Source organism: Arvicanthis niloticus, chromosome 12, assembly GCF_011762505.2.
Source record: "Arvicanthis niloticus isolate mArvNil1 chromosome 12, mArvNil1.pat.X, whole genome shotgun sequence".
NCBI lineage: Eukaryota > Metazoa > Chordata > Mammalia > Rodentia > Muridae > Arvicanthis > Arvicanthis niloticus.
Window position 1 is genome coordinate 20,891,579 of NC_047669.1, and position 12,038 is coordinate 20,903,616.

At 43.9% G+C, this 12,038-nt stretch overlaps 1 protein-coding gene across 25 annotated transcripts in view; it reads right to left on the minus strand.

Annotated features, from left to right (window-relative positions):
• Kalrn (kalirin RhoGEF kinase) overlaps nt 1–12,038 on the minus strand; it is a 592,635-nt gene that overhangs the window by 274,500 nt on the left and 306,097 nt on the right. For 21 of the 25 annotated variants that reach the window (XM_076942866.1, XM_076942849.1, XM_076942848.1 and 18 more), the window contains exons 12-13: nt 10,007–10,215; nt 6,234–6,408 (exon numbers count right to left, since the gene is read on the minus strand). In XM_076942866.1, the coding sequence (XP_076798981.1) occupies nt 6,234–6,408; nt 10,007–10,215 (384 nt within the window). The remainder of the gene's footprint in view (nt 1–6,233; nt 6,409–10,006; nt 10,216–12,038) is intronic. The other 4 variants (XM_076942852.1, XM_076942851.1, XM_076942863.1 and 1 more) reach the window with 1 other exon arrangement.

The window sequence follows — 12,038 nt, forward strand, 5'->3', positions numbered from 1 at the left end:
AGCTGCATAAATGAATATTAATGAGCTTTTAAATTTTATTTTCATTCATTTTTTTAAAAAGGAAGATAGTAGGAGAAACCTCCCAATGATTCTGATATGAGCTTAACAAAAGTGTTAATAGCTGCTACTAAAGTATTAAATAAAGCATTATTTAATACTAATATTATTAAATAAATGTTTTGAAGGAAGTTTTGATTTTTTTGTTTGTTTGTTTTTCTGAGACAGGGTTTTTCTGTATAGCCTTGGCTTTCCTAGAACTCACTCTGTAGACCAGGCTGGCCTCGAACTCAGAAATCCACCTGTCTCTGCCTCCCAAGTGCTGGGACTAAAGGTGTGCACTACCACTGCCCAGCTTTTGAAGGAAGTTTTATTTCCCTATATCTATTATGTGAGTCCTTCTCACAATATGCTTAGAAAATGCTATGGTGACTGCTAAGAAGAAAAAATTTAAGAGATTACCTCAAATAGATCTTATTATTATTATTTGGTATAGGCAGTATTCAGTTCTTTGCAGTTTCATAAAGTATAGTAAGGAAGATAAAATTAATAAATAAAGAAAAGGTGATGAAGCCGGATGAGGTGATGGGTCCTTAGATGGTCACAGTCCACGGTGTCTGTAGAGGTTACAGCTGAGTCCCTGGAATGGTATGCTCCCTGAACACCAAGAGTCCTGATGACCAGGGCCAACATTGCAAACCTCTACAACTTTGACAGTGACATTAAGTTAAAGTCTATCTATTTTCATAAGCTATAGGACTACACAAGGAAGAAAAAAGAAAGAAAAACCAAATGAAAAAATGGAGGGAACCTATCATTTAAGTTAGAAAAAAAAAGTAGTTTTCTGGAAGCACTTAACCTGAAGAGAGAGAAATAACAACACAAAGCCAGATAAATCAGAACATGACGTCATTGGAAAGGCCCTGCCTTGATGTTTTGGGAGATGCCAGAGCCTTAAACAGGATACTCTCTCAGTATGGGCAAGTGAACAGGACATAGCCAATTACATACAGTCGCTTCATCAGAGGACGTTGAGAAGTAGTGATACCCAAAGGCCATGCCCTTCTAGAATGAACTGGAAATGCACCCCACACAGAAAAGAAACCTATGGAAGTTCAGATACAGGAGAGACCCATGATAATCTACTCAAATATTTTCAGGACTTTAAAATGAAACTTTTTTTTTCTATTTTTCCCAGAAGACAGTCAAGGACAAAAGTATAAAAAGATCAGAGATTTTTATCCTTGTAGTGGGTTTGGCATAATACTGCTTATATTATGTTAATTTGGGTCCCCAAAATTGTTTGGGCAAGAATCTGCAAGTCCATCGCACAGAAGACACTGGGGGATCCTGCCCCCAGTTGGTTCTGATTGGTAAATGAATTTGCAGGGCAGGGTAGACAGAGACAGGACTTTTAGGATTCCAGGGCTAGGGACAGAGAGGAAGGGGAAGGGGAAGGAGAAGATGAGGAGATGCCATGCCTAAGAAGGTGCTGGACAGAGAGTATAGCTGCCATGTAGGACCCAGGAAACTGCAGCCCCAAGAGGGCTGCCTGACTGGGTCCAGGACGGCAAAGATGGAATATAGATTTCAATAAGTAATGACTTGGAGATATTGAAGGGAGGTGGATTAGCCACGTGGAGGTTAGGAAATGGTCCAGTCACTGAGCTATTGAAGGCTTATCAAAATATAAAGGCTGTGTGTGTTCATCTCAAGGAACACCCCAAGTTAGTCACTGATTAGAGGAAAAGTTTCCCTCTATAAATATGCATCTATACATGTTATCTGCACGCATACTTTACCAGGGCTAATGAAAAAAATTCTGTGACATTTCCCCAGAGTCTCACTCATAGATTGGTGTGCATCCCACTCTGATTGGGAGGCAGGTGGCCCTGTGTGGTACCGAGGAGAGGACGCCTTAGAGGTGGAACAGCCACAGTCAATCCTGAGAGGCTGCCTGTGGCCCACCTGTTCACTGTTGTCAGCATACTTCAAGTTATTGCCCTCTTAATGGTCCCATTAAATGGATTTATCTATTATCTAGTTTCAACTAAACCAACCCTGGACAAAGACATGTGGCTTAGCAGGCCATATTTCTGCAAAGAAAATGCTGTTTGGAGATAATTTAAATCCTGGAAGCAAAAAATTTCTGTCAGCTACATTATGGGCTAAAGAGACAGTAGCAATCAAATCAGATTTGTTAAACAAGCAAAAAATAATTGGAAGCCATCAGAAGACTATTTGAAATCTGAAATCTCAATACCTCGCAGAAAACTTAAGCCACATCCAAAGGGTACTATGGAGTTCTGGGATTACTAGAAAATGAGAGAACATTTTTATAATTAAAACTATTAAACACACATGTAGGGGGCTATATGTTCAAAGATATTTTATTGAAAATGTGAATAACCAAAAAAAATTGGAGACCACTGGCTTATCCCTACTTCTAAAAATATTTTATATTAATTTCTGATTATCCTAATTGTAGGATATTTAGAAATGCAAGAAAACATCAACGATAAATAGTTACCCAAGTTGTTGCCACCCTGAAATATATGTTATTCCCACTTGTCTTCTGTTCTCTTCTGTCATGATGGATTCGTATGAATGCCTTTCACAGAGGAAAGCTGAACCTACAGGAGGACATAGGACATCATGCTGCACTCTGAGCCATCTACATCCAAGACAGGAAGCCCAGGAAGGTATGGTAGGAATGTAGCCACATCCTGGTACTGAACTTAAAATCTCCGGGATGTCTCACTTCCATGTGGGTGCATTAGGATCTCATTCCAGGTAACAATGTGAGGGCATGTATGCCCTCATTACTGTGTAGAAAGAGACAGGGCAGCGATCTGTACTTTCCTAATGTTTAATGAGCTCATCTCAGCCATCAGTGAGGTGGCTGAGGAGCCATGCTTACATCCTCCAGAAATCAGGGTGGTAGTCCTGTCCCACTTCCAGACATCCCTAGAAACTCGTACTGTGTCCACCCAATGTCTTCCTTTAGGAACAGAACCAGAGCTGCAGGTCCCCCATAGGCACTGTCCCGGCTTATGTCAGCTCTGACATGGCTCTTTTCACAGAAACCACCTATAGTTTCACAAGCTTCTCCAGGAGTGTATTCTTCATCCCCACACTGAGGAATAGCTGGTATTTGAAACAACTTCATTATCCTTAAAAATAACCTCTGACAATCTAACTGGAGGCAGAACTCCCCCTGGGTTTGGCAGGATTTCCATCTCTATGTAGGATTAGATGCAGCATCACCTCCTCCCAGATGGGGACGAGACCCTCTGAAACCTGAACATCATATTCTGCATCAACAGATACAGAATCAAGCCGCTATGTTTATCTCCTTCATTTTATCAGGCCCTCACGCCATTTCCCTATTGCATACCAAGGCACTGACTAGGGGAGGGGATCTTGTACTTAGAACAGCTCAAGAACACAAATTCTGTAAGTGAAAGAAAAATCCTTCTACCAACGTTTAAATAAGTTCTACCTTTAACGTAGTTGTCTCGTACTTGTATCACTTTAAAAGGCCATTTTCCACATGTGCATTGGATTGCCTTTCAGACAGGAAAGGAATTGAACTTTCCAGAACTACTGTAGGCACACAGACTCTGCTAATACCTGCTAGATGATAGCAGTGTGTAGCTGATGTCCAAATAAAAGCCAACTAACCCAATTAGGGACTAAGCCAGTACCTCTGTCCTCTAATCCCTACCCCTCTAGTCAATAAATCTTGAACATCTGACCCTCAGGTGGTTTCATTCCCCTCAAACATGTCTTGATGTAGAAAGAAGAAAATAAAGTACACAACAGTCTAGTCAGAAGAACTTCATGCCAGCAGGGCATGGTGGCACAAGCCAGTGATCCCTGTGCACTGCCCTGTCTCAGGAAACAAACAAGGCTGGTAAGACAGCTCAATGGCCAAAGACATTTGCTGCTGGACCTGACAACTTGAATTCAGTTACATGGTAGAAGGAGAGAACTGACTTTTGTAAGTTGTCCTCTAAAGAAAACAAACCAGCCAGGTAATGGTGGCGCACGCCTTTAATCCCAGCACTTGGGAGGCAGAGGAAGGTGGATTTCTGAGTTCAAGGCCAGCCTGGTCTACAGAGTGAGTTCCAGGACAGCCAAGGGCTACACAGAGAAACCCTGTCTCGAAAAACCAAAAACCAAAACCAACCAACCAAATTTTTAAAAAAAAAAAAAAAAAACCCAAAACCCAACCAAACAAGTATGGGCCTGGTAAGATGGCTCAGTGGTTAAGGACTGGTTGTTCTTGCAGAGGACCCAGGTTCGTTTCCCTGCACCTGCTTGGTGGCTCAGTGTTCACACCCTTTCCTTGTGGAATGTCCTCATCCTAGAAGGATGCAGCAGAGCTCAGGGAGAATTCTATACAAGTTAAATTCAACATCTTCATCTTTGGTGTCTCACTCCTGACCACTAAAGAGTAATGGCTTGTACACTTCCTCTTTCTCTTCATCTTGTGATGCTGAGATGGTCAAGTTTGCATGGTACTTTGCATTGCTTGGCAACACATTTTTTTTCCACATGCATTTTAACTGTTCTTTCAAATATGCTTTGCTACTACCTGCCACTTGAAATTCTTTTGAGTGCAGATGTAAAATTCATGAAAAGTGAAAGAAAAGCCACATAGTCATAGAAACCAGGAGGAAAGGTAATTAAAATATACATTTAGAACATGTCTTTTTGATTTTTTTTCTTTTTTTAGTCTGGGTGGTGGTGGTGGTGGTGGTATGTATGTATTGATAAGGACGTTTTAAATACTAGTCAAGTACTCAGCTACTAAGTTACATCCCTAGCCCATCTTTAGAACACAAAGTCTTGAAGTAAGCATGACCAGGACCCCTGTGGAGACAGGTGCGGAGAGACATGGTCACAGGAGAGTATGGGGTAGGAAGATGATAACTTCGATGCTAGTTTTCTTTCCCTCCCTCCCTCCCTCCCTTCCTTCCTTCCTTCCTTCCTTCCTTCCTTCCTTTCTTTCTTTCTTTTTTTTTTTTTCTTTTTAGATTCTGAACATAAACTTTTTGTTCCAGGCCTGAAGAAAAAGGCAGCCATTGCCTGGACATTTCTCTGGTCCTGAGTTGGCTTATAACTGGGATGTTAAAATTTTCAACATTTAAAATCATTCTTTCTCAACTAGTTTAATGAAAGTTCCCACAAATCTAGCTGGGAAGGTTGGTCCCTATAAACTCCGGTGCTCCAACTTCAGGGAGATTTCTAGATAGAAAATAAGGTTAAGAGGAAATGGTAGCTGTAGTTTGGCAGTGGAACATTTGACTGGGTCATGAGAGGTGCTGGCTATCACCCCTACCACAGCAAAAAATGAAAAACAGTAGAGATGTGTTAGGTCAAAGGGTAGCCTCTCTGTTATCACAGTCAAGGGCAAAGAGAAAAGAGTGCTTTAAAAGAATCTGTACCACTCTCAGAAGCAGCAGTTCCATGCATGCTGTTTGCTTTTTGTACTCCAGAACCTCTAATGGTGTGATTTTAGTTACAGCTTCAAAACGGAAAATAATAAGAATAATAACTCTGGCTTATATTGCCTACCGGTTGGTACCAGAAGGGGATGCCATAATGGAAGTGAATCAAAGAATCCATGGTAAAGCAAGGATCTGCCTTATCTCAGACTGCCTTTTTCCTTCTGAGTAATGAGGTCATTGATCACTGAGTCCTGCTCCAGACTGACTGACCCTTGCCTCTCCCTACACTGCTGAGGTGCTAGAAACATAGGGCTTTATACATATTAGGCAAGTGTTCTACAACTAAGCCAGATCCCCAGAGGTCCCTTGGGGAGATGGGTCTTTCCTCTTGTAGCTCTTGACATCATGGCTGCTGTGTGACATCCCCTAATGCCTGGCTTTTGTGCATCAGCCAAGGAGGCTGCCTAACTTTAACACTTCTACTCATGAAGCCATGGAGCACTTGACAGCCAACCATAAGGAACCACACAAGAATGTAAGGAACAGTAGCTATCCAGGGAAGCCATCCACAGACAGGAAGTTAGCAGAGAGGCTCTGCTGAGCAGTCAGGATGAGGGCGATTGATGAGACTAGATCCTAGTGCAAGGGGAATTCTGTGAGATCTAAAGTAACAGCCAGATACATGATCCCCCTGGTTTCTCTATGGATGCAGCAGTGGCCACACCTGGAATGCTTCCCTCAGAGCATCCACTATCCCCCTCTCCTCCCGCTCCCCCGTACCTCAATGGTGTACTGTTCAAAGATGCGCAGCTGCAGGAAGATGTCCAGCTTGATCTTCCGCTCATGAAACAGCTCTTCCATCTGCACCTGAGCATCATCCAGCTGCTGGAGGACAGACTCGATATGGCTGATGGAGCTACTGTGGGGTGTCTTGTTGTTGGATACAGCTGAGTCCCTGTGGCAAGGTGGGGGGAAGGAGAGAGGGAGAGGCCTTGCTATGTTAAAAGTGACGGAGGAGCGGGCTGGCAAAGTAGATCAGGTTAGTCATTAACAAACCAATCTATGGAGGTGCCACTGTGACCTGACACCATCTTCTTAGCAAGAGAACCAGGCATGAATTCACCCTCTTTGGAATTCATACCTTTATTTCCAAAACTTGCTGGTCTCCCATCCTCAAAGGGATAGAATAAAATAAGCTAAGAGAAAAGGCATATGACATCAGAGAAACAGAACAGTTCCGTGCACACGTGTAGTCTAAGATACAACTTTAATACACACATGCACATATATAACAGAATACATAGAGGCAGACAAAGAGTTTTGAAAAGAAAAATCAAAACCTGTCCTATTTCTGCCTCATGGGACTGTTAAAATGATATCATGGGTACCAAAATTATTCGCCTACTTCACAATGCCGTGCTTGTGCTGCGGGCTGGTGTTCTGAAACAGACTGCAAGCTATAGTTAGGAAAGTATAGGATCTGGAGTCTGTAAACATGGTTTGGGTTCCTGCTGTGACATATGTAGGCTTGTGGCCCTTGAAATCACCAGCCTGAGCCCCAGATACTTCCTTTATGGAATGGACTTAATCTCTCCCCTTTCACTCCAATCCTTGCTATAAAGTAAGCAGTTGTATGAACTGCAATCAGGAGCATGCTATAGGAATCATTACTAACTCTTAAGTGTCACAAGGGAGTGCCAAGGGTTTCGTAGGACACAGTCAGTCTGGGAGAGTAAGGCTAGCTGATACGAATGGGACAAAAGACAAGGGTTCTAGAGAGGATGGATTTGGATTTGGGGTTTAAAGAAACAGAGTGACTCATCCAGGGAGAAGGGAGGGGGCTGCTCCTGCAGTGTTCTATACAAAAGTGGTAGGGATAAGAAACATTGCAGAGTGCAATGACTTTGGGGGTGTTGAGCCTACCAAAGAGGTTACTTACAGGAAAGCTATAGAGCTTCTGAAGCTTAAATTCTGTAGAACTTGGAATAAGCAGAACTCTAACATGTGAAATAAACAGACATGCCTGTTACCTTGTGACACCCTGGTTTCCCTATGCAACTTAAGAGGTCAGTGAGTAAAGGAGAGAGCATTAGTACATTCTCTCTCAAGCAGGTCCCAAAGGCCAGGTACTTTTAGCTTGGGCTTGTCTCGGGAGCAGCAGGGCCTGAGTGCATGCTGTCTGTTCCCGAAGATAATGAGAGCTCTTACTATGTCTAGCAGTTTTCCCTGTGCCACTCAGAGAGCTCCCAGCCCTACCTCCTACTCTTGGTGCATCAGGGTGGGAAATGGGCGTAGTTTCTATCTCTGTGATTGTATGACTACTCCAACTGCTAAAGCAGAGGTGTGGTTAATAATGTGCACCAAGTTTTTGTTGATTGTTTTGCCATCGGGAGGATCTGGCTGTTCTCTCAGATTACTCCCCCATACAGCATCCAGAAGAAAGATAATGATGTCTACCTTGCTGTACAGCATCTGTGCAGTGTCATAGTAGGAATCACAGAGACAATACACACGCAGCTAAGAACTCCAAGGAAGAGTGTCAGAATACTGAACAGAGAAGACCTGTTTCCAAGGTATACAGGAGATCTTGTCTGTGTCCACTAAGCTCCACCCACTTCCAACTCTTTGGCAGTCTCTGATGTCAGGAAGGGAAGTACAGGATCGAGTCTGCCCTGTGGATGAATGTGTCACTTGCTCTTGGACATGTGCACAGGGTCCTTGCTACAACCTATCGTCATAAACATTGTAGAGCAGGCGCCACTCACTCACGACCTCTGCCATCACGGAGCAGCCTTAAACCCTTGGGCACTGTGCAAGCCTAGCAGTTGTGAGGAACATGTGGCATCTGGGCAGGCCCAGCCCTGCAAAGAGTAAGAGCAGCCAGGCAGCTTGTGAAAGCATTTCAAAGTTCTCTTCTGACAAAACCATCACAAAATCCTACAGCTGACAGGGAGTCTAGAGCATGTGCCTTAATTATACAAAGAAGGCAGCTGAGGCTCGGACAGCCTAAGTGGCTGCCCACCAGTTAGACTTTTTGTTAGCAGCAAGTGACAGCAGAACTTCCTAGGTAGGCAGACAAAACTGTCATGCATTATATATTCATGAAGATGAATGGGGGGGGGGGGGAGAGGCAAAGAGGCTGTCTTATTAGTATGCAATAGGAAAATTCAGTATATCTCATGTGCATGTTTAGAATAGAAATGATTAATTTCTAACAGAAAAAAAAACCATACCAGGGCCTCTTAAAGGTAATTTTTCATTGTTTATTTAATTGGACAATTGGAATGGGGAAAAAGCTTTCTCCAGTTGAAGTGATACCCCGAGGCCTCAGGGCTGGCCTGGGACTTGTTGATGAGATTATTTCTGTCTATATCTGGCAGAGGTCCCAGCACTTGGTGATTTGGGGGCAGGAACAAGTCCCCTAGGGCAGGCATCATTAGCACCATCAACTCTTATTTCTGCAGCACCTGGGCATGGGGCTGGTTGCTGAGGGCTTGCCTAAGGCTTAGCGACACTTTATCTGAGGAGCCAGTGCCCTTGACAGGGACAAGAACTAAACATTGATGCCAACAGAAGACAGCAGTGAATGGTGTGGGCAATTCTAAACAAGTACAGGCTTTCAACAGAGCCCGATGTACTCAGTTGTGTGTGTCAAGTTGACAACAGAGGGTTTTCATTATCCAGACAGAAAGGGACTGTAGAACGGTCATAATGGGTAACCTTCCCTACATTCTTAGGGACCCAAAGCAAAGCAATGGTGCTACAGGATTCAGTGTGTGTGTGTGTGTGTGTGTGTGTGTGTGTGTGTGTGTGTGTGTGGTTGGCATGAACTGGCCACATCAAGGACCATAGCCTCAGACCCACAGGAAAATGACAAGACCTCCCCCGCTACCTCCAAGTGAAAGCATTCTCTGGTCTGTGTAGATGTTCATAACAAATGTAGAAAATGTCCACTGTAGATTTCTCCCCTTGGATACTTATGGTCTGAAGACTCTCCCCTACAGCAACTGTCCCTACTGAGATTAGCTAAGTCTGTCTAATTGATTCAGCTGTATGCAAGAATCCCTCTTCTCTGTTCAAGTGTGTAAAGCAAGCATGCTGCAGCTCCTCCATCAGAGACCCCAGTCCACTCAACCCCAGCTTTTCTGTGTGTCTGTGTATCTTCTACATTCTTCCGCAGCCACAGAAAGGTCCATCCTTGGAACTGTGCTGGATGCAGCAGCTGTATAACACTGTATTTAACAATGTCTATCTCTTTGCATGGCCAAATAGGTCATTACTCTTAATGAAAATGCTATTCTTCTTATTGATCACTGAATATCATTCTGAGTGACGGGTAATGCTCTGAAACATTCGTTATTGCTTTCCCAGAACATGTCAGTCTAAACTGGATATGGTACAGGCATTTGTAAGTCTTACAGACAGAGAGAGAGAGAGAGATGGAAGCTTACACAAGACCACAAAGCAGGCTGTGACTGAGTCAAGACAGGGACAGGACTTATCTCGTGTCTAGCCCGAGGCATTCCCCACTGGAAATCACTGCCCATGCTGACCTGGCCTCGGTGGGCTCCCCCAGGGAGGGAGGCGCTGACCTGAGCTGCTGGATCAGGTCTTCGCCTTCCTTGATGACATTGAGGGTGGCATCCAGGGTGGCGGTCTGCTGCTGCTGGAACTGTTTGATCAGTTCCTGGACCGCATCCACAGAGTCTGCACAGACATCCTCCAGCACCGCCTTCTGAAGGTCCTCCATCCATGTCCACAGCTGTGTGGAAGAGAGCAGAGACTGTACTGGAGGCTGAAGAGAGAGGCTAAGACAGGAGCAAGGGCGACAAGGGCTGGAGAGGAGTCAGCTCCTAGACCAGGAGTCTGTCCTCACCAGCACTCCCAGAGGCCAGTCTGTGCAGCTAACTGATGCTCAGTATCCATCATTGGCAAGTTCACTTCTGGAATGCTGACACAGCCTAAGGACGGGAAAACCAAGTATTTCAGTGAAACCTGCAGGCCTCTTAGAGCAAGGAGATCCTTCATCTTTGAAAGACCAGGACAAACAGGAGATTGGAATGCACAAATATTTTCTCTTTTAGGAAGGAGAAAATGAGGGGCTCTGTACACTTCCTCCAGGCAGCCAAATATGGCTTCCTTGAAGTTGATCACACTGCAAATACGCAAAAGATGGCACCCCGTAAGAGCCAAGCAATGATAAACTGTAACCTAAGCCATGAGAAACATTTTTGTTCTTTTTTAACATTGCTAGGTTATTTAGAAAGTTAAGCACTAAGGTGCAGCTTTTCTTAAGTTCAGTGACAGTATAAGGTAGTTCTGTGTTATATTCAAGATGGTGAAATGAAGCTGGGATGACATTAGCTATTAGACTGCGTCAGAGAAGCTAAGCCTAGTATTTTAAATAAATGATCAATGAAGCAATGAAGCATTGGAAGAATTCCTGAAACCTCTTATTCACCAATTGTTTATTTACCTAGTGTACCGGGTGTTTCAGCCATTCCTGGACCTTCTCCTCCAGATCTACCGGAGCTGAATCATTGCTGTGTTGAGTATGCAGAGCAGTCGCTGATCTGACCATTCTTTCTCTTAGAACACACATAGCGATAAACTAAAAGCAGCTTTACACAAAACACAGCCTAGCTTGAGACCCTCCGGAACCTTGGCAGGGTGGAGTAGTTAAGGGAGCCGTCAGTGATATGTGCAGGTTAGCTCTAGCAATGTCACCAGTGTGACCAGGAAGGGTCGGCCACAGCTGCTGTCTTTCATATATATCAGGGCAGCCTTAGAAAAAGGCAACCAAGAAGAGCCAGAGGGAAGAAGTGCTAGCCGAGGAAGACAGATGTGCAGGGTTGTGGTGAGGGGTGGGACATACGGCAGCAAGGCTCACGGATGAGTAGTTCAGCAAGGAATTCATGTCACCCTATCGCTTCTTCCTGCTGATTGGCTGCTCTGTTGTACGTGGTGACCTTTAGGGATGCTGAAAGGAACATCATCCCCGCAGGCAGGCAAACATCTCCCTAATCACTTTGAGGAGATTGTTTTATTCTGCCTTTCTGACACTAGCTTTTTTGTTTCTTAAATAAATACCATGTGAGTTTGGTAACTGGAATGGAAGATGAAGTTGTTTTGCTTTTGAGACCATCATTCTTTTTGAAGACCGGGCTGACTTACTTTCATTCTGGGGAAGGCAGGTGGGCAAGACACATGCATATGTGTTTGTGACATGTGTGCTTTCGTGAGAAATAAAGGGTATAGAATAATTTCACATGGAAAAAAAGAAGAAGGGGGTATTTAATACAGCTGTCTTATTAAGAGCTGATATGGTGACTCTGGGTATATTTTTAACTTAACATTTACATTATTTCAAAAAAATTAAAAAATGGTTATTATGGATGCCCAGGGATGACAGCGTTTCTATGGAAACATAACAAGAAATGAAAATTCTGTCTGGACAATCTCTGCAGACAGATGACCTGGACTACAAAGTCTCAGGATATGGCCTGGGACATTTATCCTTTCCCTAGCTCTCTAGACCAGCAACCTGCCTGCTGCCCATGTGGGCTGGGAACACGAGGATACTCA